This window comes from Malania oleifera, chromosome 5, assembly GCF_029873635.1.
Source record: "Malania oleifera isolate guangnan ecotype guangnan chromosome 5, ASM2987363v1, whole genome shotgun sequence".
Lineage (NCBI taxonomy): Eukaryota > Viridiplantae > Streptophyta > Magnoliopsida > Santalales > Ximeniaceae > Malania > Malania oleifera.
Window position 1 is genome coordinate 41,326,413 of NC_080421.1, and position 23,179 is coordinate 41,349,591.

Consider the following 23,179-nt stretch of genomic DNA (forward strand, 5'->3'; position numbering starts at 1 on the left):
GTAAATTAGTAGAAAAAGATTCATGTAACCAACCCAATCTAGTGGGACTTAAAGACTCGTTTTTGTTGTTGTTGTTGCTTTTGTTTAACTAAATAATAAATAGATATTACCCTTCAAGGATGACTTAGATGGTAAATTTAAGGCTCTTCTAATTAAATGATCAAAAATTTGAGTTTTGAGAATTATTAACTTTCGTTTGAGATAATATTTTAATATTTAAATAGAGAAGAGTCGAGTAACAGGACCATAATTTCTTTCTCATGTATGTTTTTTTAACATATTTTAAAATATTATCTTATTTTTAGAAAAATAAAATATTTACTTTATAAGTAATTTAGTGAATATAAATCATATTTCGAAATTAATATATAATTTAATATTCATGATTGATGATTTGCAAGGACGAGTGATAGAAGGAAAGAGGGGAATTGGATCCATGGGGGGAGTTTGGAGAGAAAGGCTATGATTTGGGATTGGATGGCTTCAATCAATCAATTAGAAATTAGAAAGGGGCATTTCAACTGCTATGTACAGAAACCGTTAAACGCAAGAGCTCCCCGCTTCCCTTCGTTTTCCCAGGCTCCCCCTCCCTTCTCTCTCCCTGTCTCACCAGATTAGCAAGAACCCAAGGAATGCTGTAGCATCTGCGATTTCTCCGATGTCAGATTTTTTATCTGATCTCAAAGCTCGGGTAGAGGTAACAATAATTCCCATCTCTCTCTCTTTCTCTCTCTCTCTCTCTCTCTCTCTCTCTGTATATGCATGTATGTATGTATGTATGTCTGCAAGCAGAGATGTCTATGATCTTACAGCAATGAGATTGCAAGTAGTTACTAGCCGCTTCAGTGAGTTAACAACTACCGATTATTTGTTTTTTTTTTTTAATTTATTTTTTGTTTCTTCTGTTTTATGTTTTTGCTTTTGATACGCCTCATCTTGTGAAAGGAAAAATAATGCAATTTTGGTTTCTGTTGTTCTGATTCAATTGGGCATTGCAGTTGCAAATTTTGGTTTTAAATGTTTAGGGGTGTTCGTGGCCAAAAAATAAAAAAAAATAGAGAAATTTCCTGAATGAACGCTGGGAATTTGATTTTGATTGAGAAGTGGGAATCCTTTTTTTTTTTTTTTTTTTACAAAGGTGAGAATTGGGAATCTTGGGAATATTCAAGATACTGCTTCTATTTTGAAATCTGACGATTTTGATAAAATGATAGATTTTGGTATGCATATGCAATATATGGGCCTGGTCTGTAATATTTATAACAGATTGGTAAATCTATGTTTTGTTTTCTTGTAAGATAAACATGATATAATGCTGCTTATTGGTGGGTATACTTTATGCTCTGGCGTTTCACAATTTTGGTTTTCTCAGACGGAAAATTGATTTGGCTGGTTTGACTGGGTGCTTATTTTTAGGCTCTGGCAGGGATTCTTACGAATCAGTCTGCATCAGGGGAGGTGGATACATACTATCCAATCAAATCAGAATGTCAAGATGACGTCCCAAAGATCCGGTTTAGGCCCAGGGTATGCAAACATATTTCTCTTCATTTTGATGACCTAACTTATTAAATTTATAATGGTTACCTGTTATCCCATTCAGAGTAAATTGTTAGTGTTTTTTTTTTCTCACCTCCATACTTGTATAACTTCTCATGGCTGTGGACTACTTGTGCTTACTAGAAAAGATAAATAATATTTATTAGAACAAAAGGACATATGGAATTAGAAGTTTAATATAAGGTCATAATTTTTTGCGATTATATTGAACCATCAGTGTTTTTGTCGACTTAAATTTTACTTTGTTTGTAGAAGATATTTTGAAAGCTTGACCATAACATGTCTGAAAAGAAAAGAAGGGTTTGCAATTTTTTTTTTTCAGCTGTAGTACTTTTTGCAGATTAATCATGGCATCTTGAATTTGTTTGATTTCTTTAGCTGAAAAAAAGACATTATCTTCTTGTTCCATCTTTTTCAGGTAGGAAAAACTCTTAGTGAAAGAAAATGGAATGCTGCATTCCATCACGATGGTAGTTTGGATATAGCAAAAGTGCTTAGGCGGATCCAAAGAGGGGTACATTCTTTTTGTTATCTAGCTGTGTGCGTGCAAACCTGCATATATACTTATTTTGAGTGATGTCTATCATGTGTTTTGTCTTGTTAACGAAACAAATTTTAATTTTGTTCACTTAACAGCACATATTCCATTGTTAGTGAGTCTCTTGAAACCAACCGAGTCCATTATTAGAGTCTTAGTGTTGTTTGTATGCTTTGTTTCATTAAGAAGGCTTCAATTATCAATTTTATTCATAAGGTTGATGGGTGCTTCAGCCCGACCACTAGGCACATGTTCAAATCAAAGAAACAGGCTCTCCAAAATGTGGAGCTAAGGCTTCATATATTATGCCCTTCCCTGAGGCTCAATGTGGTATGCAGCCTGTGAACTAGGCAATATCCTTTGTGAGTTTGATGAACATATAATCATACAAGTCTATATTGGTTAGAAAAAAACATCTAAGCATTGTTTTGAAATTAAAAAAAAAAAACATTGAATTAATGACCCAAGACAATTAAACAAGAATTGGCTAACAAACATTTGGAACAATAATTAGGAAGAAAGTAGTTTTGCATGGAAAGAATTTTGCAAAAATTTGCTACAAGCAATATCACTCTAGTCCATTAAATTTAGTTCTTAAATGTGAATGTCAAATATTTTTATTAATTATTTCAAAATTAATACTAGAAATTTTCATACAATATTTTCATTATCCATTATTATCCTCACTGCCAAAATAAATAAAATGCTTATACATATTCACAGCACAATCTTTGTGTTTGTGTGCATGCATGCATGTGGTGGAGGAAGATCTTTTCCAGCATAGTGGATTCTTGAATGAAGCATAACTTCTCATGATCAGAACTTCAAGCAACAGATTTTAAAGCGAATCTTTTAGTTAAAGTGTCATCTTTGGATGTGGCATGTGTAGATAAACTTTTTATTTTTCAATTGGCTGGTCTTTGGACAAAGCAAATGGTAGTGGTGCTAGTGTAAAATTTGTCAAGTCATTATGGCATCAATCCTAATGCTAAAGTTGTTAGATAAAGGTGTAATATTGGGTTGATACTCCCTTTCGCATATGAGCCCTGTCTTACTCAATGCATTAAATTTCTAAAGAAGGGGGGATATGGTTCCATCATTTGAACACTAGACCTTGAGGCCATAATGGCTCATATGCCCTGCCAAACAACCACTTGATCTAAAAGTTTAAGCTCTGCAGAATTGGGCCAAACAATGTACATCAAGCTATCCAACACTCCATCTCACTTGAAAACTTTGTATCATGTGCAGAGGTGACAAACTGCATTATAGCAAACATAATGGGAGAGCAAACACATATCAAAGGCCTCAACCTAAGACCCAGAAGCAGAGTTTTAATACCATGTTAGACCACCATAAGCCAACGGCTTAGGTTACTGAGGTGAAACAGTGGTTTAATAATATAAATTTTGAAGTGGTTTGCCTCCTTTATGATGCCATTTGAAATATGAACTCCTTAAATCTATTAGGCGAAGAGTGTCTAAATGTTAGCAAGCAGGTTGGTCATGGCAAAAAATGCCTACTGATTCTCTTTAATCTTCTAGTTCTAGAAGAGGCAGTATATATTTTTAGAGTTATGGAATGTATCTTGAAGTGGTCATTATGAAGAACGAATTTACCATTTGGTTCTATGGGTAAGAGGCATGCTTTATATACAAGATTATATTGGAGATTTTATTCCTTTGTATTCTTCACCTTATTCTTCATTCCTTCTTTTGCAAAAGTTTCCTTCGAGTAGAAGTCCTTGTCCTTTTATTTTCTTATCTCAATAAATTTTGTTGCTGTGAAGTAAAAGTCTGTAATGATTTTGGAGAATTTACAGTTCCAAGAAACATATGATCATTTAGAACTCTTTAAAGAAGAAAATTGTCTGGTTGATGATTGTGTTCTTCTTTAACAAATTCTTTGCGAAATGAGATTGTCAATACCTCAATGAAACGATGTTTCATGGGGTTCACCACAGCTAAGGCCAAAACTGGTTAATTTGCTTATATAGAAATTAGCATTCTGATGTAGACCTCTTTGAAATAGAAGGAGAGCTTAGGCACAACGGTAAGGTTGTCGCCGTGTGAAGGTGTGGAAACAGCCTCTTGCAAAAATGCAAGGTAAGGCTGCGTACTATAGACACATTGTGGTCTGCCCCTTCCCCGGACCCCGCATACACGGGAGCTTTTTGCACCGGGCCCTTTATGTAGACCTCTTTGAAATAGTAATTTTTGTCTAGTCAGGGACTGTCCTGAAATAGTTCTTGGCAGAATGAGATCATTGATGGCCAATATCTCAATGAACTTTCATGGTTTTACTAGCCCAAGCCCTTAAATTTTTTATTTTTTTAGTTTTAAAATTAACTGTATTGTTACTCTTACTATTATACCCTTTTAGTTGATGGAGAAGATCAACAGTTACAGGGACATTTAGATACTCAAAAGCTCCTTTCTATTTTTAGTAGATTCTGATTCAGATTGAATCAGGCAATTGAAAAATAAGGTTGTGTGTGCTGTGAAACCTTTTAAATTAATTTGTCAAGTTACCTATCCATATTTTGAGAATGTTATTAAATGGTAATCTGAGAATGCTGAGGTGTTTTCCCCGAATATAAGAAGCAAAAGATGATGATTAAAAACCGTCAGCGTTTGTTTAACTAATAGTAGAGATATCATTTTTGCTATTATTTTGTTCCTTGTTCTTTCTACCTCCATTTCCCACCTCTCCCAAAATAGAAGAGTCAAGTGATGTCAGTACGCGGGCCCTTTTTTAAATACCAGAAGAGCATTATGTGGCTCGATGTATCATTGTTGTCGCCATTGTAATTTCCTTGACACCATTCTTTTAAAAAAAAAAAAAAATCTAAAAGCACATATTTTTTTGTTAAACTTGAAACAACTATGCTGAAAATCTATTCAAATTTTGGTGTGCCACTGCCATCAAAGTAGTCATGAATTCTACTGGATCAGTTCTGGGATTATTTTGAACTTTTTCTCAAATGCTCAGAGTCTGGCATTTAATTGAATTTTTAAAAATCTTTTAGATTTGAAATGGATGTTTTTTTCATTGCTAAAGCAGTAGTGCTAATATCCAAATGAATTTGAATTTTTCTTGACTATCTCAAATTCAAAATTGCTTTCTTTAAGCTATGAGGTTGTGTATTTTCATGTGTAGCAGTCTTTGCAGTTATCATAGACTTCCAGTACAACACACAAAATATCTTAGGCAGTTAATTTATTGTTTCTTTTTTAAAAAATTTAATGACTCTTTAATTTAGTGGAATAGAACCCTCGAATCCTCTTTCATTATGCACCTGAATTTTGTGGAGTTTGATATTTAATTAAATCGGGAGGGTGTTATGTCAAATTACATGTGTTCTAAGAGAAATACCATCAAAACTTGCTCATTTATGGCTGTTATCGTGGTGATGCCATTCTTTTTTCTCCATCACTTCACCAACATGGCCAGACCGAAATCACTGCTATTATAACTTCCATTACCATCCCCTTGTCATTTGAGCTGTATGAGAAATTTTTCTTTGTCCTTTGATTTCAAGCTCACCTTCAGTAAATTAGTACAAAAAAGAACTTCAACTTGTCATCGTAGGGAAATTTATGGCCCGCTGGAACTGGTGCATTTACATTGCTAGCTAATTAATCAAATGCCATCTATGTTTGTTCTGGTGCAGTAGTATGGAGTTCCGTTAAGACTCTTATAGTCTGATCTAGTGGTTGATTTTCCATGATGCCTTCTGCAATCTTCTCTTTGACCGTATATCTGGTTCCCTAATCGAAATTCAGTGAATTAATTTCTTGTTTTATATGCACTCTAGGGTGTTCACCCATCAATCAAAGGGGAAGTCTGGGAGTTTCTGTTGGGTTGCTATGATCCCAATAGCACCTTCAGTGAACGGAATCAGCTCAGGCAGCACCGGAGGTAATGTTATCTTTTGAAAACATGTGGAATGTAGCACAACAATTTCAAAGTCAAGTGGTTAAGGCAGTCAAATCTACTGGCCCACTTTTCAATTTTCCAAAGGAACTAGGAGGCTTGTGATATTTTTTTGTCTAACCACTGCAGTAGTAGGTGATGGATTTATGTTTTGAAGTACGATGGTGAATTTTTTAGAAAATTTTAGCATGCTAGTTTTTTTTTCTATAATTATTTTATTACTATTATTTTTATTATTTTATTTTATTTTATAAACATCGCGTGCTGTTTTGAAGGCAATAACATATTTTTTAGAAAATTTTTGCATGCTATTTGACCTTTTTTTTAAAATTGCTACAACATGGCATGCTGTTTGCTTGAGCTGGATAATTAAACTCCATGGGCCATGTTCATTTTTTTGGTGTTGCTATTGATCTAACACTCTTTTAGTAGCCACTTCTCTGCTATTCTCTGCCTCCTCCAGTTAGTAAGTGTGTGTTTATATTACATCAATTGCATCTATCTTAGGAAACTGTTTGAGACATGGAAAGCTAAATGTCAAAAGATGGTACTGGTTATTGGTAGTGGAAGCATTATTACAACACCTATCATCACTGAAGATGGTCAACCAATACAAAATATTTCAACGAGTGGTGGTCTACAGGATGAAAATGGAACCAGATCGACATCCTCCCCTGAATCCTCTTTAGGTCTTAAGGGACGTGTAGATGTTGAGACAGACAAGAAGGTGATTCAATGGAAGCTTCTCTTGCATCAAATTGGTATGTTTTTTCAGTACATAATTTCTTTTTCTATTTTTCTTTGTTTTTCGTTTGTTTGGTGGGAGTTATTTCTCTACTTAAAGGTTTTTATAAGTCATTTTATTTTGGAAAATAGCATAGATTATTCTTACTCCACTTTTGTACTGCTTTTACTCCATCAAGTTGTTTTGTAAATTTCATTATGGCAGCCTATAATGGATCACATGTATGCACAAGATGTTGGGAAAGTATGTGTAGATTAATCTGTCCATTTTAAATGCAATAAAATCAACAAGATTATATATCAAAACAAATAACATTTAAAATAAAATAATGGAGCTTGACTTGTGAGTCACAGGATTACCATTGTCCTAAAGATGGTATTGCCTCCTTATGTGCGGGTGATATCGGCAAATGCCATCTCCAAGATAAAACCCAGGTTTTCTTGCAACGGTCTCGTTCTATCGACATGTCAATAAAGAGATGGGGTGAACAATCTAGATCGATGCTCAAATATAAATAATATAAAGTATGAAATCAACAAGAGAGAAGAAGAAGAAGAGAGGAGATGATATGTGTATGTTTTCTTGTGCTGACACTATCTCCTTATATAGAGATACAAACATCCCTTCATCAAAGAAGACATCTCTTGGAAGACACCTATTATGAAAAGGTATCTCTTGCAGAACGAGATAACCTTGAAATAATACCTATTAGAATGGGCACGTTTAGAGAGTAAAAACAATACCTATTGGTGATTTTTGAATAGGTATCTTTAATACCTATCAGAATAGGTACTTCTTATATAAAATTGTAAACTAAAATATGGATAATTTTGAGAACTTTTGGAACTTATCTAAAATTTCCAACAATCCCCCACAAGTTTTAAAACTTCAAAAAACAATAACAAATGATAAAATATGTGTATATATAAGAAAATAATATTATTAGGCAATAAATACTATGCAATGAGCATAGGTGTCTTTTGACTTTAAACCTTGCTTAGTGTTGATTGCTTCCATTTGAGGGAACCGTAATGGACTGAAGCCTTGAATTAGGTCCCTTAACCAAATTTCAACAAATCACACACAGTACCGACCATAGGACTTGTTCACGGGTTGCCGCTTTTAAAAGCCATGCGCTCAATCTTGATTCTCATTAGTCTATAAGGATAAGCCCAATCCTATAGTCACAGCCTTATGGCCACCATCACTAGGTGAGTCCTCCAACGGTATATGTGTGACATACTTAGCAAGAATTCTTTCCTTTGGGCTCATTTAGGGATAAACCCTTCCTCATTGCCACTTTATAAGCACACTCATCATAGTGATGGGGAGGAGACACGTTCCTATAATAAATAATGTGCTTGTTTATGAACCACGCTTCTATAGGTTGTTTCTGCCCATTGAACTTCCTTCTGGGATCTCCAATCATAGAGGTTGAGTTTCTCCCATTGGTGGTCCTATGGGCTATCCTCATTTCCCTCGATGAATCATTGATGCCCCTTTTGGGCTATTGCATGTAGTACTACTAATTGCTAATAATTCGTCAAAATATATCAATTTGAATATTTAAAATTCAACCCCCACAATTTTGAGAATTATATACCATGTACTTCAAAATACATAAGTATGCAAAAGCACGTTCTAAATTGTTGTAAAGTTAGAGATGGAGGAGAGAAGAAGAGAAGGAGAGAAGAGAAGAAGAGAAGAAGGGAGGAAAAAATTTATCGGCAGTTTCCTGAAGTCTTTGTATAGCTCCAAGTCTGCCGCCATATATTATTAATAATAATAAAGTATTTAAGGACAAAAATACCCCCATTAACACAACTTAATTACTAAAATAACATATTCTCTTCTAACACTCCCCCTCAAGCTGGAGGTGTGTAAATATTACCTAACCCCTGCTTGTAACAAACTTTAGAAAAGGCGGGCTTAAATAAAGGCTTTCTAAAAACATCACCTAACTAATTGACAAATTGCTCAAAGGTAGTCCTCACAACCTTCTTCAACATAGCATCCCTCGCAAAATGATAGTCGAGTTCCATGTGCTTTGTCCTCTCACGAAATACTGGATTGCTAGCAGTATAAATGGCAGCTTCATTATAACAGAACACATCTATTGGCTTCGTTACCAAGAATCCCATCTCTGACATAAGAGGCTTCAGCCATATGAGCCCACTTACAGTATGAGCCATAGCTCGATATTCTGCTTAAATAGTAAATCTTTCTACGCCAAGTAACAAGATTACCTCCAAAAAATGTACAATATCTAGTAGTAGACCTTCAATCATCAAAAGATCTAGCCCGATTGACATCAGAGTATCTTACAATCTCACAATTTCTATTACATTTATATATCAAACCTTTGCTGGGAGAGCCTTTGAGATACTACAAAATCCTATAAAAATCATCCCAATGTGGTTTGGGATTTTCCATAAACTAACTCACCACCCCCACTACAAAAGATATGTCAAGTCTAGTGACAGTCAAGTAGATCAACTTGCCAACCAACTGCCTATTTCGATGTTTGTATTCAAAGTTCGGTCCAACATCCCTAGACAACTTCACATTGGGATCCATAGGAGTATCGACTAGTTTAGCTTTGAACAAATTAGTCTCGCTTAGCGAGTCCAATGTATATTTTTGCTGAGATAGATTTAACCTTTTCCTACACTGTACAATCTCAATATTAAGAAAGTAGCGCAGATTACCCAAGTCTTTGATTTGAAATTTTTCTTGAAGCCACTGAGTAACATCTGCAATACCACCATGGTTGCTGCCAATGATGATGATGTCATCAATATAAACTACTAGTAGTACCACACCTATCTCCATTTTGTGCCACATGCAGAAACTACAACACTAAATTTGTCAAACCAAGCTCAAGGGAGATTGTTTAAGACCATAAATGGCTTATGCAACCTGCATACTTTACCATCCTCCCCTTCAGCAACATACCCAAAAGGTTGCTTCATGTATACCTCCTCCTGCAAATATTTGTGCAAAAAGACATTCTTCACATCCAACTGATATAAGGTCTAATCAAAATTAACTGCCAAAGAGATCAATACACAAGCATAATATAATTGAGCAACCGGAGAGAAGGTCTCAAAATAATCAGTACCATGCATTCAGGCGTGCCCTTTGGCAACCAACTGAGCCTTAAGTTGCTCAATAGAGTCGTTAGGAGGATATTTGATGGTGTAGGTCCAATGACACCTAACCAACTCTTTACTAGGAGGAAGATCCACCAAGTCCCATGCCCCTTGAGTAGTCAATGCATCCATTTCTACATCCATTGCATGCTTCCACCCAAGGTTAGTAAGTGCTTTGACATGTGAGGATGGGATAGAAACTGAGGAAATAGATAAGGAAAAGAATTCATAGGACTAGGAAGGTGAAGAACTGAAACATAATGAGTGATAGGATAAGCTACTAAGGATGGTTGAGCACATGTTTGAATACCTTTCTAGTGAGCAATGGGCAAATCCTAGTCACATTGGGATGGATCTCCATAACCAAAAGTTGGAATAGTGATTGGCAGAGGAGGCGCCTGCATGGTGGTAGATATGTATGTGCTTGCTTTCTGTCATTCTTAAACCTTCAATTGTTTCTCAGAATTAGTAACTAATGGATTTGGATTTCTAAAGAGGGTTAAGGGTAGGAATAGGAGGATCAACACAAGAGGGAGAACCATAAATCGTTGATGGAATCAAAATAGGTTCATCTAAGGAGAACCTGACACTGGAAAAATAGGGTGCCCCTCCCCTTGAAAAAGGTAACATCAACACTAACATTTCCTACAAATGTGGGGATTATAATTTCTATATCCTTTTCTGAGTTCTCGAGTACCCAACAAGGACATATTAACAGCACGAGGAGAGAACTTGTCCTGATCAGTATGTGGAATATGAACAAAACATGTGCACCCAAAGACTTGAGGCACAACTAAGAACATGGATATTTTTGGGTACATGATGAAGAAGGGGTTTTTTCTCCCTAGAACACTTGAGGGCATCCTATTGAGCAGAAAACAAGCTGTAAGAAGAGCATCAGTCCAAAAGGATTGATGAACATGCATATGAAGGAGTAAAGATGGTGCTGTGTCAAGTAAATGTCTATATTTTTTTTTTGTTTAGCTACTCCATTTTGTTGAGGGGTATGTATGCATGAGTTTGATGAATAATCCCTCTGGCCAAGCAAAAAGATTGAAGCTCAATTTGAACAATTCAAGTGCATTATTAGATTGAAAAATTTGAATACCAATGCCAAATTGAGTTTTTATTTCCTAGTAGAATTGAGTAAATGCATTCAAAAATCCTAACCTATCTTTTAACAAATAGATCCAAGTCATGCGCAAAGAATCATCCTCAAGGACACAATATTGATGATCAGTCAAATTCTTGATCCTAAATGGGGCCCCAAATATATAAATGAATAAGAGGAAGCAATGATTTATTACGAGATTTGACTCTAGACGGAAAAAAATGTTCTAATATGCTTTCTCAATTGACACGTAGAACACTCGAAACGAGAAGCTGACTTGGACTTAGAAAAAAACTATTTGTAGTTTTTGAAGGGATGGATGACCCAAAGGAGCATTCCACTGATCAAGAGAAATACCATTAGTTGAAATAGAGGAAGCCATATGACAATAATTGGACTTCATAATAAACATCAAAATAATACATGCCATCTTTCTCAAGCCTTCCACCAGTCCTCTTCTTCCTCTAGAGATCCTGAATAACACAATGACAAGGAAATGAGGTCATAGAATAGTTATGAGACAGCTAATTGACTAATTGATAGCATGTTCAAGGATGATTGCTGGTTCAAGGGAAATTTAGGTAAATATAACACAGACGAAAGAGGAATAGAAGGAATTGAGAGAATATTGGAAATCGGTGTAACCGAACCATCAACATGAGTAACCCTAAGAGTGTAAAGTAGTGAGGTTCAAGGACCCAACAAATTAGGACTACTTGTCATATAAGAGGAGCCACCAGAATCTATAACCCAGGTGAGGAGGATGAAGAGGCAAGAAGGCTGGTTGTACCTAAATGGGCCACAGTAGCACCAGATGTAAAAGACTGAATTTGGAGTTGTTGAACCTTGCAAAAAAGAACGTTAAACTCTGCTTGGGACAATGTGGGTGATGTAGTCAGCTCCCTAGTGGAGTGGCTAGGTGCATTTGAAGTGTCAATAGTAGGATTGCCCTTCATAAGAGACTTATTGGCCCAAGCTGGCTCCCAAGGAGATCCCAACAGCAATTAGTGATATGATTTTCCTTGCCACACTGTGCCCAAATGCGAGCATTGCCGCGAACTTCTTGTTGCATTACACAACTGCTGGCATGACCAAAATCCAAAACTTCCCTACTACAGTTAAAGGTAGTATCCATGGCTGACTTATTGTGGGAAGGAGCTTGAGAAGTCAGGCAGCACACACTAACACAAGCAGCACTTTAAGGACTTAAAAAACCAGAACTTACAACACTTCGAACTCTCCAAAATCCAGAACTTCAATAGGCAGCTATGACTATGTAACTGATCTTACAGTATCCTAGGAGGAATTCTATCAAAAAAAAAAAAAAAATCCTAGGAGGAATTACTTAACCACCAAGAACAGGGCAGACCATGGCAAAGTACTGTGGGCATTTAATAAACAACTTGGCAGCAGCACCAGGCATTACGTCTGGCGGCAACTGCAAATGAATGCAGAGAAGAACAGGAAATAAATATTTGAACACCAATCAAAACCAACCAGCAACTGGTACAAGATTGCAAGCAATCAATCATGAATACATGTCATAAAAAAAGCATCATCAGCAAACCACAAACAGAGTGACAGAGGAGGAGGAACAGCAGCAGCAGCAGCATACTAGAAACAGAGTGTAACTGAGTTTACGTCAGCAAATCACCATGTAAACACACAGCTTCCTGCCAAGGATGCTGCACAACCTAATCCAGAGGTAGGGTGTCCTCAAACAACTCTCGAACCAACCAAAAATGGAATTTGAGAACTGATTAGGGGAAGATAAAGGGAAAAAAAAAAAAAAAAACGAAACACAGAATATCAAAACCAATTCAGATAAATCAGATTTGAAGGAGATCAATGCTCTGATACCATGTTGTAAAGCTAGAAATGGAGGAGAGAGGAAGAGAAGGAGAGGGGCTGTGGCAGTTTCCTGGAGTCTACGTACAGCTCCAAGCCTGCCCTCTTATATATTATTTAATAATAATAAAGTCTTAAGGATGAAGGGGAGCTTAGGTGCAATGGTAAGGTTGTCACCATGTGACTTGGAGGTCATGGGTTCTAGGCGTGGAAACAGTCTTTCGCAAAAATGCAAGGTAAGCCTACGCACTATAGACCCATTGTGGTCCACTCCTTTCCCGGACCCCGCATACATGGGAGCTTTGTGCACCGGGCTGCCCTTTTTAAATTATAAAGGACAAAAACATGCCTATTAACACAACCTAATTATTAAAATAACATATCATAAATGAGATATATGAAAAAAAACACACCAGTAATTTCAAAACCATACAGTATGGCCTTCATAAACTGTGTTATAATTTTCATATTTATAAAATTTTCTTTTAACAAAACCCCCACATTTCCAAGATTACATAATACGGACATCACAATATATATTTATGCACAAAGCATATTTAAAAAAAAAAATATCAGCATATCCCTTCATTTTCAAACAATTACACCTCATAAACATTTACTTATAATTAACTTGCTACAAATAATATTCTTGCATGTTTGCATGTGACACATCTTTTCACTCTTATATATGTATATATATATATATATTAAAAATATACGAGTGAAATAAATTAAAAATCCATTTCATGATATGAACAATACTAATATTTCACATGGCCAAGTCACAATTCATTAGATTCTTTAATGAGTACCTATTTTGTAGATGACCATACCATGTGCATTTACTCTCAAAACACTTGTTCGATCATGTTGATAAGAATTTATCACATATTATGTATGGGAAACTAATTGAAACAAATAATATTTTACTGTACCCCACAAACTAAACTATTTCACATGATTATAATCACAAGATGTTTAACTTTAGCCAAATCTAAAAGTATATATGCATATAATAATTATATGATATGACATGCACCATGCACAGTATTAAAACAGAGAAAAGAATTAAAAGGGACTTACAGAAAATGTTCTTTGTAGGATGTTTTTCAGCACTATTTATGAACAGAACCATGAAAATTGTTTTCATGAATAGTTCCCATTCTTCCAACATCAGTGCATTAGTGCATGTTTGTCCAGCACTATTTACAGAAAATGTTCTTTGTAGGCTGTTTTGCAGCACTATTACATCTCGTAAACATAACTTGCTCTGCACAAAGCAGAATATGCACCAGCCCCCAATGATACATGGGCTCATAAACTACCCAGGAAGATTATGAATCCAGATCCATGAGTAAAAAAAAAAAAAAAAAAAAAAAAGGGCAGCCTGGTGCCCAAAGCTCTCACGTATGCGAGGTCTGGGGAAGGGGCGGACCACAATGGATCTATAGTATGCAGCCTTACCTTGCATTTTTGCAAGAGGCTATTTCCACGCCTCGAACCCATGACCTCTAGGTCACATGGCGACAACCTTACCTTTGCGCTTGAGCTCCCCTTCGATCTAGATCCATGAGTGTTTTTTGAAAATGTGCAAATTAAATTGATGAAAATTAATGACAATAAATTACCCACCAAATTAAAATAATTAGTAAACTATGATTCTTGACTGATAAAAGGTTATCTGTATTAATCAACAAATTAATCTACATAGTTCCTTCTTAGATTGTTGGAAAAATATGTGTAGAATTTAAATCAGTAATAGAGAATAAGAAGAGAGGAGATGGTTTGTGTATTTTCTCTTGTGTTAATACTCCCTCCTTAAGTAGAGATACAAACACCCCTTCATCAAAGGAGACATCTCTTGGAAGACACCTATTATAAATAGGTATCTCTTGTTGAAAGAGATAACCCTTAAATAATACCTATTAGAATAGGTACCTTTAGAGAGTAAAAATAATACCTATTTGTGAATAGGTATCTCTAATACCTATCAGAATAGGTACTTCTTATATAAAATAGTAAAACTAAAATATGGATAAACAAGAATGTAGCATCTTGTATTCTTGTGCCATGGTCAGTTTGGTGGTTTGTACAATTCGTTTTTTTTTTTTTTTTCAAACTTAAGAAGCAGCAGTGACTGTTACACAAGAATGAGGAGTGTTCTTGTTGCATCCAAGGTATTGAGAAGTACTCTTGTTACACGAGAATGTAGCATCTAGTTTCAATTATTTTAGAATCATTTACCATTTTTTAAACATATGTTTAGACTATTTTCTTGCTGTTAACATATCTTTTGTTCAGTTCTCATAATTTTCAACATGGCTGAGAAATTATTGGTCGTAGGTTTGGATGTTGTTCGTACAGACCGCTTTCTAGCCTTTTATGAAAGTGAAGCTAATCAAGCAAAACTCTGGAATGTTCTGTCAGTGTATGCATGGGTGGATGGTGACATTGGTTACTGTCAAGGTTAATTGCTGCCAATTGCAATATTTTAATGTTATATTGAGACAGTCTTATCTTCAGGTATTTATCATGGGTTATTCAATTCTTTCTTGAGCAGGAATGAATGATATTTGCTCTCCAATTGTGGTTCTTCTTGACGATGAAGCGGATGCCTTTTGGTGCTTTGAGCGTGCCATGCGTCGATTGGTATGGATCCATTTTCCATCTCAAATGTGACATTGTGTTGAGATAGCGAGTAATTAAGTCATGTGCATTTTTGTCGTAGCATTTCCTGTACACTGGGAGATCTCTAATTTGTTGCTGCAATGGGAAGTGTATAGAATGGGATGTATTATCAGTACATTGCTTTTGGATTTTGTTTTGGGAATATGAATAAATTCATATAGCTATTGTGTGAATTTCAGAGTGTTACACAAGGGATCAATTCCTTTGCTAATAGGTCTTAAAATCCCAAGGTTGCTAATAGATCTTAAAATCCCAAGGTTGTCTTACATCACCGTCTTATGTTTGACGTATTATTTGTTCTCATTTATTAGTAGAAAGATTATCAACATGCCTGTAATTGTAGGATTGCAGGTTTTTCTATAGATGCTTACCCATCCAACTAGGCGTTAAGGAGCTGGTATGTTGAGGGAGTACAATTATCTGTCTACATAACTACGTTTATTTTAATAATATTCACGAAGACTCCCTTTTGACTTTAGTCAACATTTGTTCATTCATATTGAAGCATCTATGCGAGTTGTGAAGTTTTAAGCAATAAACTCACACATCTCTTGATTTTAGTATTTTGGAGTTATTGAGTACCTGCTACTCAATTATTTTTGAAATTTAATATGGATGCTGGCTGGCTTTCCAATTTCTAATCTGACAATTGTATTATGCAGTGGCTGGGTGACATAGAACTGCTACTGCTGTTTAGGCATACATATATTAGACATAGATTTAGGAAATTAGGATGCATGTAGTTGTTTTTTTTATTATTATTGTTATTATTATTATTATTTAGGGGTCAAAGTGTGATTTTATTTTTTGGTTAACTGTGGGTTGTACATATAGGGAGTTATGATGTTAAAAGGTCAGTCATCAGTTTCAATGAATCATAGTCTCTGCTGTTTTCTTCTTCTTCTTCTTCTTCTTTTAGTGATGGTTCTTTTGGGACCTTGGCTTGTCACATGAGTCTGGGTGTCATATTTCTGCATGTTATCTGCATATACCAGATGCTTGCTAATGAGTATTGCATCTTCAGTTTTGTAACCTTTCCATTGCTTCTCTTGGGATTTGTTTTTAAGTTTTTGTTTCCATTTATTTTTCATTTAGTGATATTAATAACAAGTATTGGGCCTGGATGGAGTAGTTGAAGACTTTGTCGAGCTGAGTTTTAAATTTAGGCAGTGATTTCCAATGTTTCTTCTGCCAGGAACTACCATAAAATTTCTTCCTTTCTTTTATAGTGCTGAACTGCAGTGGCCTAAAATCATTTTACAGGTTTAGTTTGTTTTCTTATATGTGTAGTTGTCTTATCCACCCAACTAGTAGTATTTGTTTTATCATTAGTAGCTGTTCTTTATTTTACATGATAATTAGGATTCTTGATTCTGAAAACTACTTTGTATAATCTATAATGTGATTCCAGTGATCCTGGAATACCACTTAAGTTAAAAGAAAGTTTTTATAGGATGGCTATTAGACCAATGCTCTATGGATCATGAGGATGTTGGACAACTAAGAAGCTACATATCTAAAAGGTAAAAGTTTCAGAAATGAGAATGCTAAGATGGATGAATGGTATAGCTCTAAAAGATAAATTAAAGAATGGATGCATCCGTTGTTAGGTAGAGTGTCTGTAGAAGATAAGATAAATGAGGGTAGCTGGTTTAGGTACTTGCAATATAGGGCAAATAATACACCAATGAGGGTGGTGAGATATTTGTTGTTAATGGCAGTATTGGGGGGCGTAGTGGACTTAGAATAACTTGGCCATAGATAGTAAGTAAAGGTTCAACAACATTCCAAATTTTGGAGGATATTACCTAGATCATGCAGAATGGTGGAAGAGGATTCATGTAGCCAACCCCATCTAGTGGTACTTATGAGTTATGGCTTGGTTGCTATTGTTTGTTTGTTGTTTATAATATGTTTTCCTAGTATTTCTATGTGATGCTGTTGCATCACTTCTCATATTTTTATCTTATGTTTTGGCTTTATTGATACATGGGTGAGTTCCTGTGCTTTTCTATGCTAAAAACTTACTCTGTTTTTTTTTTTTTTTGGGCTGAAAAAAGAGAGAGAATTTCAGGTGTAGTACAAGTCACATAGGGGTGCAGTCTCAGTTGGGAACACTTTCCAAAATTATTAAAACTGTTGATCCTAAGCTTCACCAGCATATTGGTACCAACCACTTTCCTGTTCATCATTTACTTGTTTTTTTGTACATCTTGTTGAACTATAATTTGTTATTGATATTCAGGATCATAGTTGTTTTATTCATTGCATTTCTTTGTTAAGCATTTAACTTGTGCTTTTTTATAGTTGGTTGCTGCGTACTTTGTTTTCAATCCTTGGCATCATAATCATTTTACTTGCAGCCTCATTCTGTGTGTCCGCTCACACGTGTGCATTTCATTTGAGCTACCCAAAGAACATGCATTGAATATAACCTTACAATCTTTTTGACCATGACATTTGACAGAAGTTCACAACCTGTAGTGGTTAATTCCTAAGGATATATTACTAAACAAGATTTTTTTTTTCATTTTATTTTATTTAAATTTTAACTTTGATTTTGTTTTTCTTTTCTTTTCCCCCATGGCATGTCACTTTCCGTGGGAACATACTGTGTTGAACCCTAGACCCTAGACTCCCACCTTATTCCACGATTCATAGATTACTCAATTTCGACCAGAATCGAGATTGGAAATGCTGGAAAGGTTGAGTGTGTGATATAGTACAATTTATTAGAAATCTTAAAAATAGTATTGAAATTTCTAGTATCTAGAATTGTGAAAGGGAGTGTTTCATATTGATATTGGCTCAATATCATGCTTCAAGCTTACAGTTATTTTCATCTGTATGCCAAAATTGGCATGTTTTGACATGGCTATATAACGGGAACTAAAATTCACACCATTGTGATTGAAGTGCTAAAAAAATGTTCATTTTCTTCCCCAAAGAAGGCAAGATAATATATTAGCTCAAAATAAGTGAAGAACGGCAAAAGAAACAACAGAAAATGCAACAGAAAAAGAAGTAAAAAACAGCAAGAAGCCAAATAAAAGTTATAGTGATGGTTGTTAGAAATTTAAGATCAGTATCCTACATTGGATTGTTGGGGAGTCCGCAGGATCAGATTGTGGATCTTAAGATTCTACTTACAATGTAAAATAAGTTCAATTTTTTTTTTGTGTATTTGGCATTTTATGACAGCTTTCAATAAAATAAGCCTAAAAACTTGATTGTAAGTTCAAGAAATCAAAGAAAATTTCAGGAATGTAGCTAGCTAGCATGTTTGACCCTAAAAAGAGTGAGTGGTCTGAATTTGCAAAGTGCTTTGCAAAGGGGATTCTGTTGCTAGTTTGTTTATTTACTAATTGTAATTAAAAAGATAAGCAAAAAGGATGAAGAAGAAAGGAAGTAGAAATTGCTAATCTTAATTCAAACTGCTGTCTCAGCTTCTGCATTTTGTTATCAGATCATGAGAACAAGAAGGAGGAAAGAGAGGAGGAAGAGGAATAAAAGAAGATAAAGAAAAGCTTTTTGTTGAAGGAATAAGAATTTTTTTAGTCGAAACGAAAGAAGAAGAAAGAAAGCTGTCTGCTCTCTGCTTTGGGAAAAAATGGGTCTTCATGTGTTGATGATGAGAGAAAAGAAGAGGAATAAAGTGAAAAAACTACAAAGATAATGTATAATTGCTATGAGCCTACAACTTTAAGTTTTCAGCCTGATTGTACAACTCCCTGGTTGTTGAAGCTGTCTGCTGATCGTAAAGCTCTCAGCTGTTGTCTGCTTCTGCTGGAAGAAGGAACAGACCTAGCCTAATAGATAACTTGGGTTCTGCTTATGAAGAACCCTAAGCTCTTAGAGAGCTATTGGTTTTGAGGAAATAGAGCTTTCAGGAGATGCTTAGCTGCTCTCTTGACCTGGAACACACAAATCCTAGGAGATGCTTGTCATTTTGCCCTAATTTTGATGCATTAGCGGACCATTTTGTGTCTATTGCAAAATTTAAGTGTTCGGGCCAATAAATATATAAATTGGGCCTTTTTCTTTAAAATCCTAAACAGAAAAAATCCCCTCTGTTGCACAAGTATGATCAATAGGATCCGAAGTAGGACCAATGTTACGATCCTAGTAGGATCCTATGATCCTACTCTGATCCTACTTGATTCCGGTTCTACATACGATCTGGATCAATTAGGCAAGTCTGGATCGTAGGATTGTACAATCCAGATCGGTATTTTGATAACCATGGTTACAGTGCAGCTAGCAGCTGCTTTCAGTTAAGTTTCTTGACGCCATACTTCTAGCTTTGGTATCAAGGACGATGTCAAAGATAATAGAATCAATCTTCAAAATAGCTTGCTCAAAGAAAATAGCATTCCTTTTCTTCCATATATTCGACACAGCTGCATACCATAACATGACACAACAAGCAGGGATGAGACTGAATTTTCCCCCAAAGCAAGAAGCCTTTCCAAAGTTGGTGGTCTGTCTAAAATTGCAAGACAGCAGACAAATGAGGTTTGGCACATTCTGTTGTTTTGGTTTAGGTCAAAACAACATTATTTTTAAGGACATTATGTGGTTGTGTTTAAAAGGCTGAGATTTTGGAAAAAGTACCAATAAATTTTGACCTTGCCATTTCTAGAAAATGGAGATGGGGGTGCTAGAGCTTGAGATACATTGTTGGCGCCCAACCAAACAGCTTAAGCTTTTAGATCTAGTGGAGACATGGTATCTGGGCCATTGTTGCGAAGAGGGTTCTGGGTTCAATTCTTGCTGCCTGCATTTATTTCTATATGTAAAATTATCCTAAGTTGGGCAGTGTTCTTCCTTGGTGCCTGTTATTTATTATTTGCATTCCTCTTAGTGTTGGGCAACTAAGAAACAACATTTACAAAAAGTAAAAGTTGCCAAAATGCGAATGTTTAGGTGAGCGAGTGCCAAGTAGAATAACATTAAAAGATAAATTAAGGAATGAGCATATATGCAATAATATAGGTATAGCACGGGTCAAAGACAAGATAAGAGAGGTGCAGCTTAGATGGCTTGGTATTTGAAGTGTAGGCCTAGTAGTGCACCTGTGAAAAGGAGTTAGTTATTGTTTTTGGCATGAAAAGGGTAGGGATAGGCCTAAAATAACTTGGAATGAGCTTATGAGGAAGGATTTAATAGCTCTTAATCTAATAGAGAAAAATGCTCTTGATCGGGTGAATTGGCAGAAAGGGATCATGTAGCTGACCTCACCAAGTGGGACTCGAGGCTTGTTGTTGTTGCATTCCTCTTAGTGTGTGCAATTGTGCTGCAGATGAGCGAAAGTGTTGTCTTGATATGCATTGGCTACTACCTTACAGCATAAGCTTTTATTTATGTTAAGTAGTAATCTGACGAGGGGGACTAAGGTTAAAAAGATTGTGAATCTTCATGCAACTTGTTATTAGGTCTTGTGAAAATTATGGCGGAGGGATTTCAACATCTATAGAAGCCTTAAAATGGCTGCAATTTTTTTTCTTTAGAAAATCATAACTAAAAAAAAGCTGAGATCAAATTGAAAGGAAATAGAAAAATAGAACATTTGAAATGGCCTGAAATGACCAAGTCATGTGGAAATTGGTCGCGCTTCAAGCTTGTGGTCTTTCTTGATCTAATTTTGTACTACTGAAATTGAAGAGAAGTTTTGTTTGACAGTGTTGGGTTCAAGAACAAAGTTGACATAGTGGTGTCAAAGATCAACATGTCTAATTTTTATGACCATCTTGAAAATTGTCTACTTAAGGTGCTTTAGTATTTAGGAGTGAAGTTGTTTTGTAGTCGGGATATTTGGTTATTTCTTTAGACACTTCTATGCATTTCCTCAATGATGCCATGCATGATCATAATTTTCGATCTGTTTTAGCGCCTGCAATTTGTGCATTTATTGTCTTGCAAATTTTTTTTATATTTTTTATTTTTTCTTCTTTTTGTTTTGAAGAACTATCACTATTTGGGCAGTTCCATGGCAGCATTTTCTTCATCTCATCTTCATAGCTTTACAATGTGGAGCGTCTTAAATCCTTCAATGTTATCAATTAATCTTGTGATGGGATGAATATTCTCCAAATAACTCTTTAAATGTTAAGCCCCCCAGAAAAAAATGCTTTGAAGTTTTAGTTGCAATTGGAAGACTTTTCCATTTCCAAGTCATACTGGCAAGCTGAACGAAAATTTAATGATACGGCTATAGTTGCTTATTATTCCAGTTTCTGTTGGGTGTCAGATGTTTTCTCTATATTGCATGGCAGAAACTATTTTTGTGGATTACAATGCTACCTTCCGCTCCCTCATTGCACCCGAAATTAAGAAAGAAAATGGATATGCAGATAATAAATAGATGTCATTGCTCTCTCTCTCTCTTCCCTCGCCCCACAAACACTACACACATGTAATCATGACAACCCTCACTGCTTAGCCAAAGTTTGTTCAATTTGGCAGAGGATATAGATGGGGGAGAGTACTTGTTTGCATTTCGAATGCTGATGGTGCTTTTCCGGAGAGAGTTTTCGTTTGTGGATGCCTTGTACCTTTGGGAGGTTAGAACTAATTTACCTTTTTTGAATCGTTTCTAGAGATGAATGCTCTTTGCTTATTGAAATGTCACTGTTCTCCAAGCTTTGGCAGAATTTTAAATTTTAAGTATGATGTATTTTGAATTTGGTTGATAAATTTGTAGTTGTTTTCAATATTGATAACCTTATATAGACGGTAAAAAAGATTGATTTCAGTTGATGTGGGCCATGGAGTACAACCCAAACATCTTTTTATCATATGAGAAGCCGAGCAATAATCCTGATAAGAGCATTGCACCCAAATTAAGTGATGAGCTACTGAAGCAATATGGTAAATTTGAGAGGAAAAATGTGAGGGCTGGACGAAAGGACCAACAAAATGCTCTTGCTGTTTTCCTTGTTGCAAATGTCCTCGAGACAAAGAACAAAAAACTTTTAAGGGATGCCAAGGGTCTGGACGATGTTGTCAAGGTCCTCTCTCTCTCTCTCTCTCTCTCTCTCTCTCTCTCTCTCTCTCTCTCTCTCTGTATGTTTGTGTGCATATGCATGTGGCTAGGCACTTATATATTGTGCCTTCAGATAGTGGGTGACATAATTGGAAATTTGGATGCGAAAAGAGCATGCAAGGGGGCATTGAAGATTCAGAGAAAGTACCTGACCAAGGCAATTTCTCTCTCTCTCTCTCTCTCTCTCTCTCTCACACACACACACACACACACACTTACACAAAATGATTTACTAAAGCGCATTTTATATCCATAATGATTGTGACTGCATGCAGGCTGATGACTCATGAGAATTCTTGGCCTGATCATTCTACTGATGCAAATTCTGGGCCGCAATGGAGATGTTCCGTGTAGGTGTGCTTACGCCCCTTTTGCTGGTAAAAGATTTTATTCATAGTTCCAGTTGTTTGATCATTTTTAGAGTTCAGTCGTAGATTTGATCTTCTATCCCCACTGTATGATCAAAGTTACTGGTGCTTGAGAATGAGATTTTGCTAAGCCATGTACTCATGCTACAATATTCATTCAAAAATGAATGCAATTTTGGGTTGACTTA

At 35.7% G+C, this 23,179-nt stretch overlaps 1 protein-coding gene across 5 annotated transcripts; it reads left to right on the forward strand.

The window, feature by feature from the left end:
- The first annotated feature begins 375 nt into the window (after positions 1 to 375).
- LOC131156283 (rab GTPase-activating protein 22) lies at positions 376 to 23,179 on the forward strand. Of its 5 annotated transcripts, none has more exons than XM_058109828.1 (12): positions 376 to 697; positions 1,417 to 1,527; positions 1,979 to 2,074; positions 5,916 to 6,019; positions 6,542 to 6,795; positions 15,234 to 15,356; positions 15,451 to 15,539; positions 17,639 to 17,744; positions 22,044 to 22,141; positions 22,334 to 22,588; positions 22,697 to 22,780; positions 22,899 to 23,179. In XM_058109828.1, exons 1-12 carry the CDS (start codon positions 659 to 661, stop codon positions 22,911 to 22,913), a joined length of 1,374 nt encoding a protein of 457 aa, XP_057965811.1. In that variant the 5' UTR covers positions 376 to 658; the 3' UTR covers positions 22,914 to 23,179. The 5 variants fall into 5 exon arrangements, with proteins under 5 accessions (XP_057965811.1, XP_057965813.1, XP_057965809.1 ...); XM_058109830.1 differs by having other exon boundaries at positions 6,599 to 6,795; XM_058109826.1 differs by having other exon boundaries at positions 397 to 697; positions 22,697 to 23,179.

Excerpts from the sequence above, each read along its gene's own strand:
- LOC131156283 (XM_058109826.1), top strand. The coding sequence starts at position 659 with ATGTCAGATTTTTTATCTGATCTCAAAGCTCGGGTAGAG. Across the intron at positions 6,796-15,233 it reads GCTTCTCTTGCATCAAATTG|GTTTGGATGTTGTTCGTACA; the intron begins GTATGTTTTTTC and ends TATTGGTCGTAG. Across the intron at positions 17,745-22,043 it reads TAAGCTTCACCAGCATATTG|AGGATATAGATGGGGGAGAG; the intron begins GTACCAACCACT and ends TCAATTTGGCAG.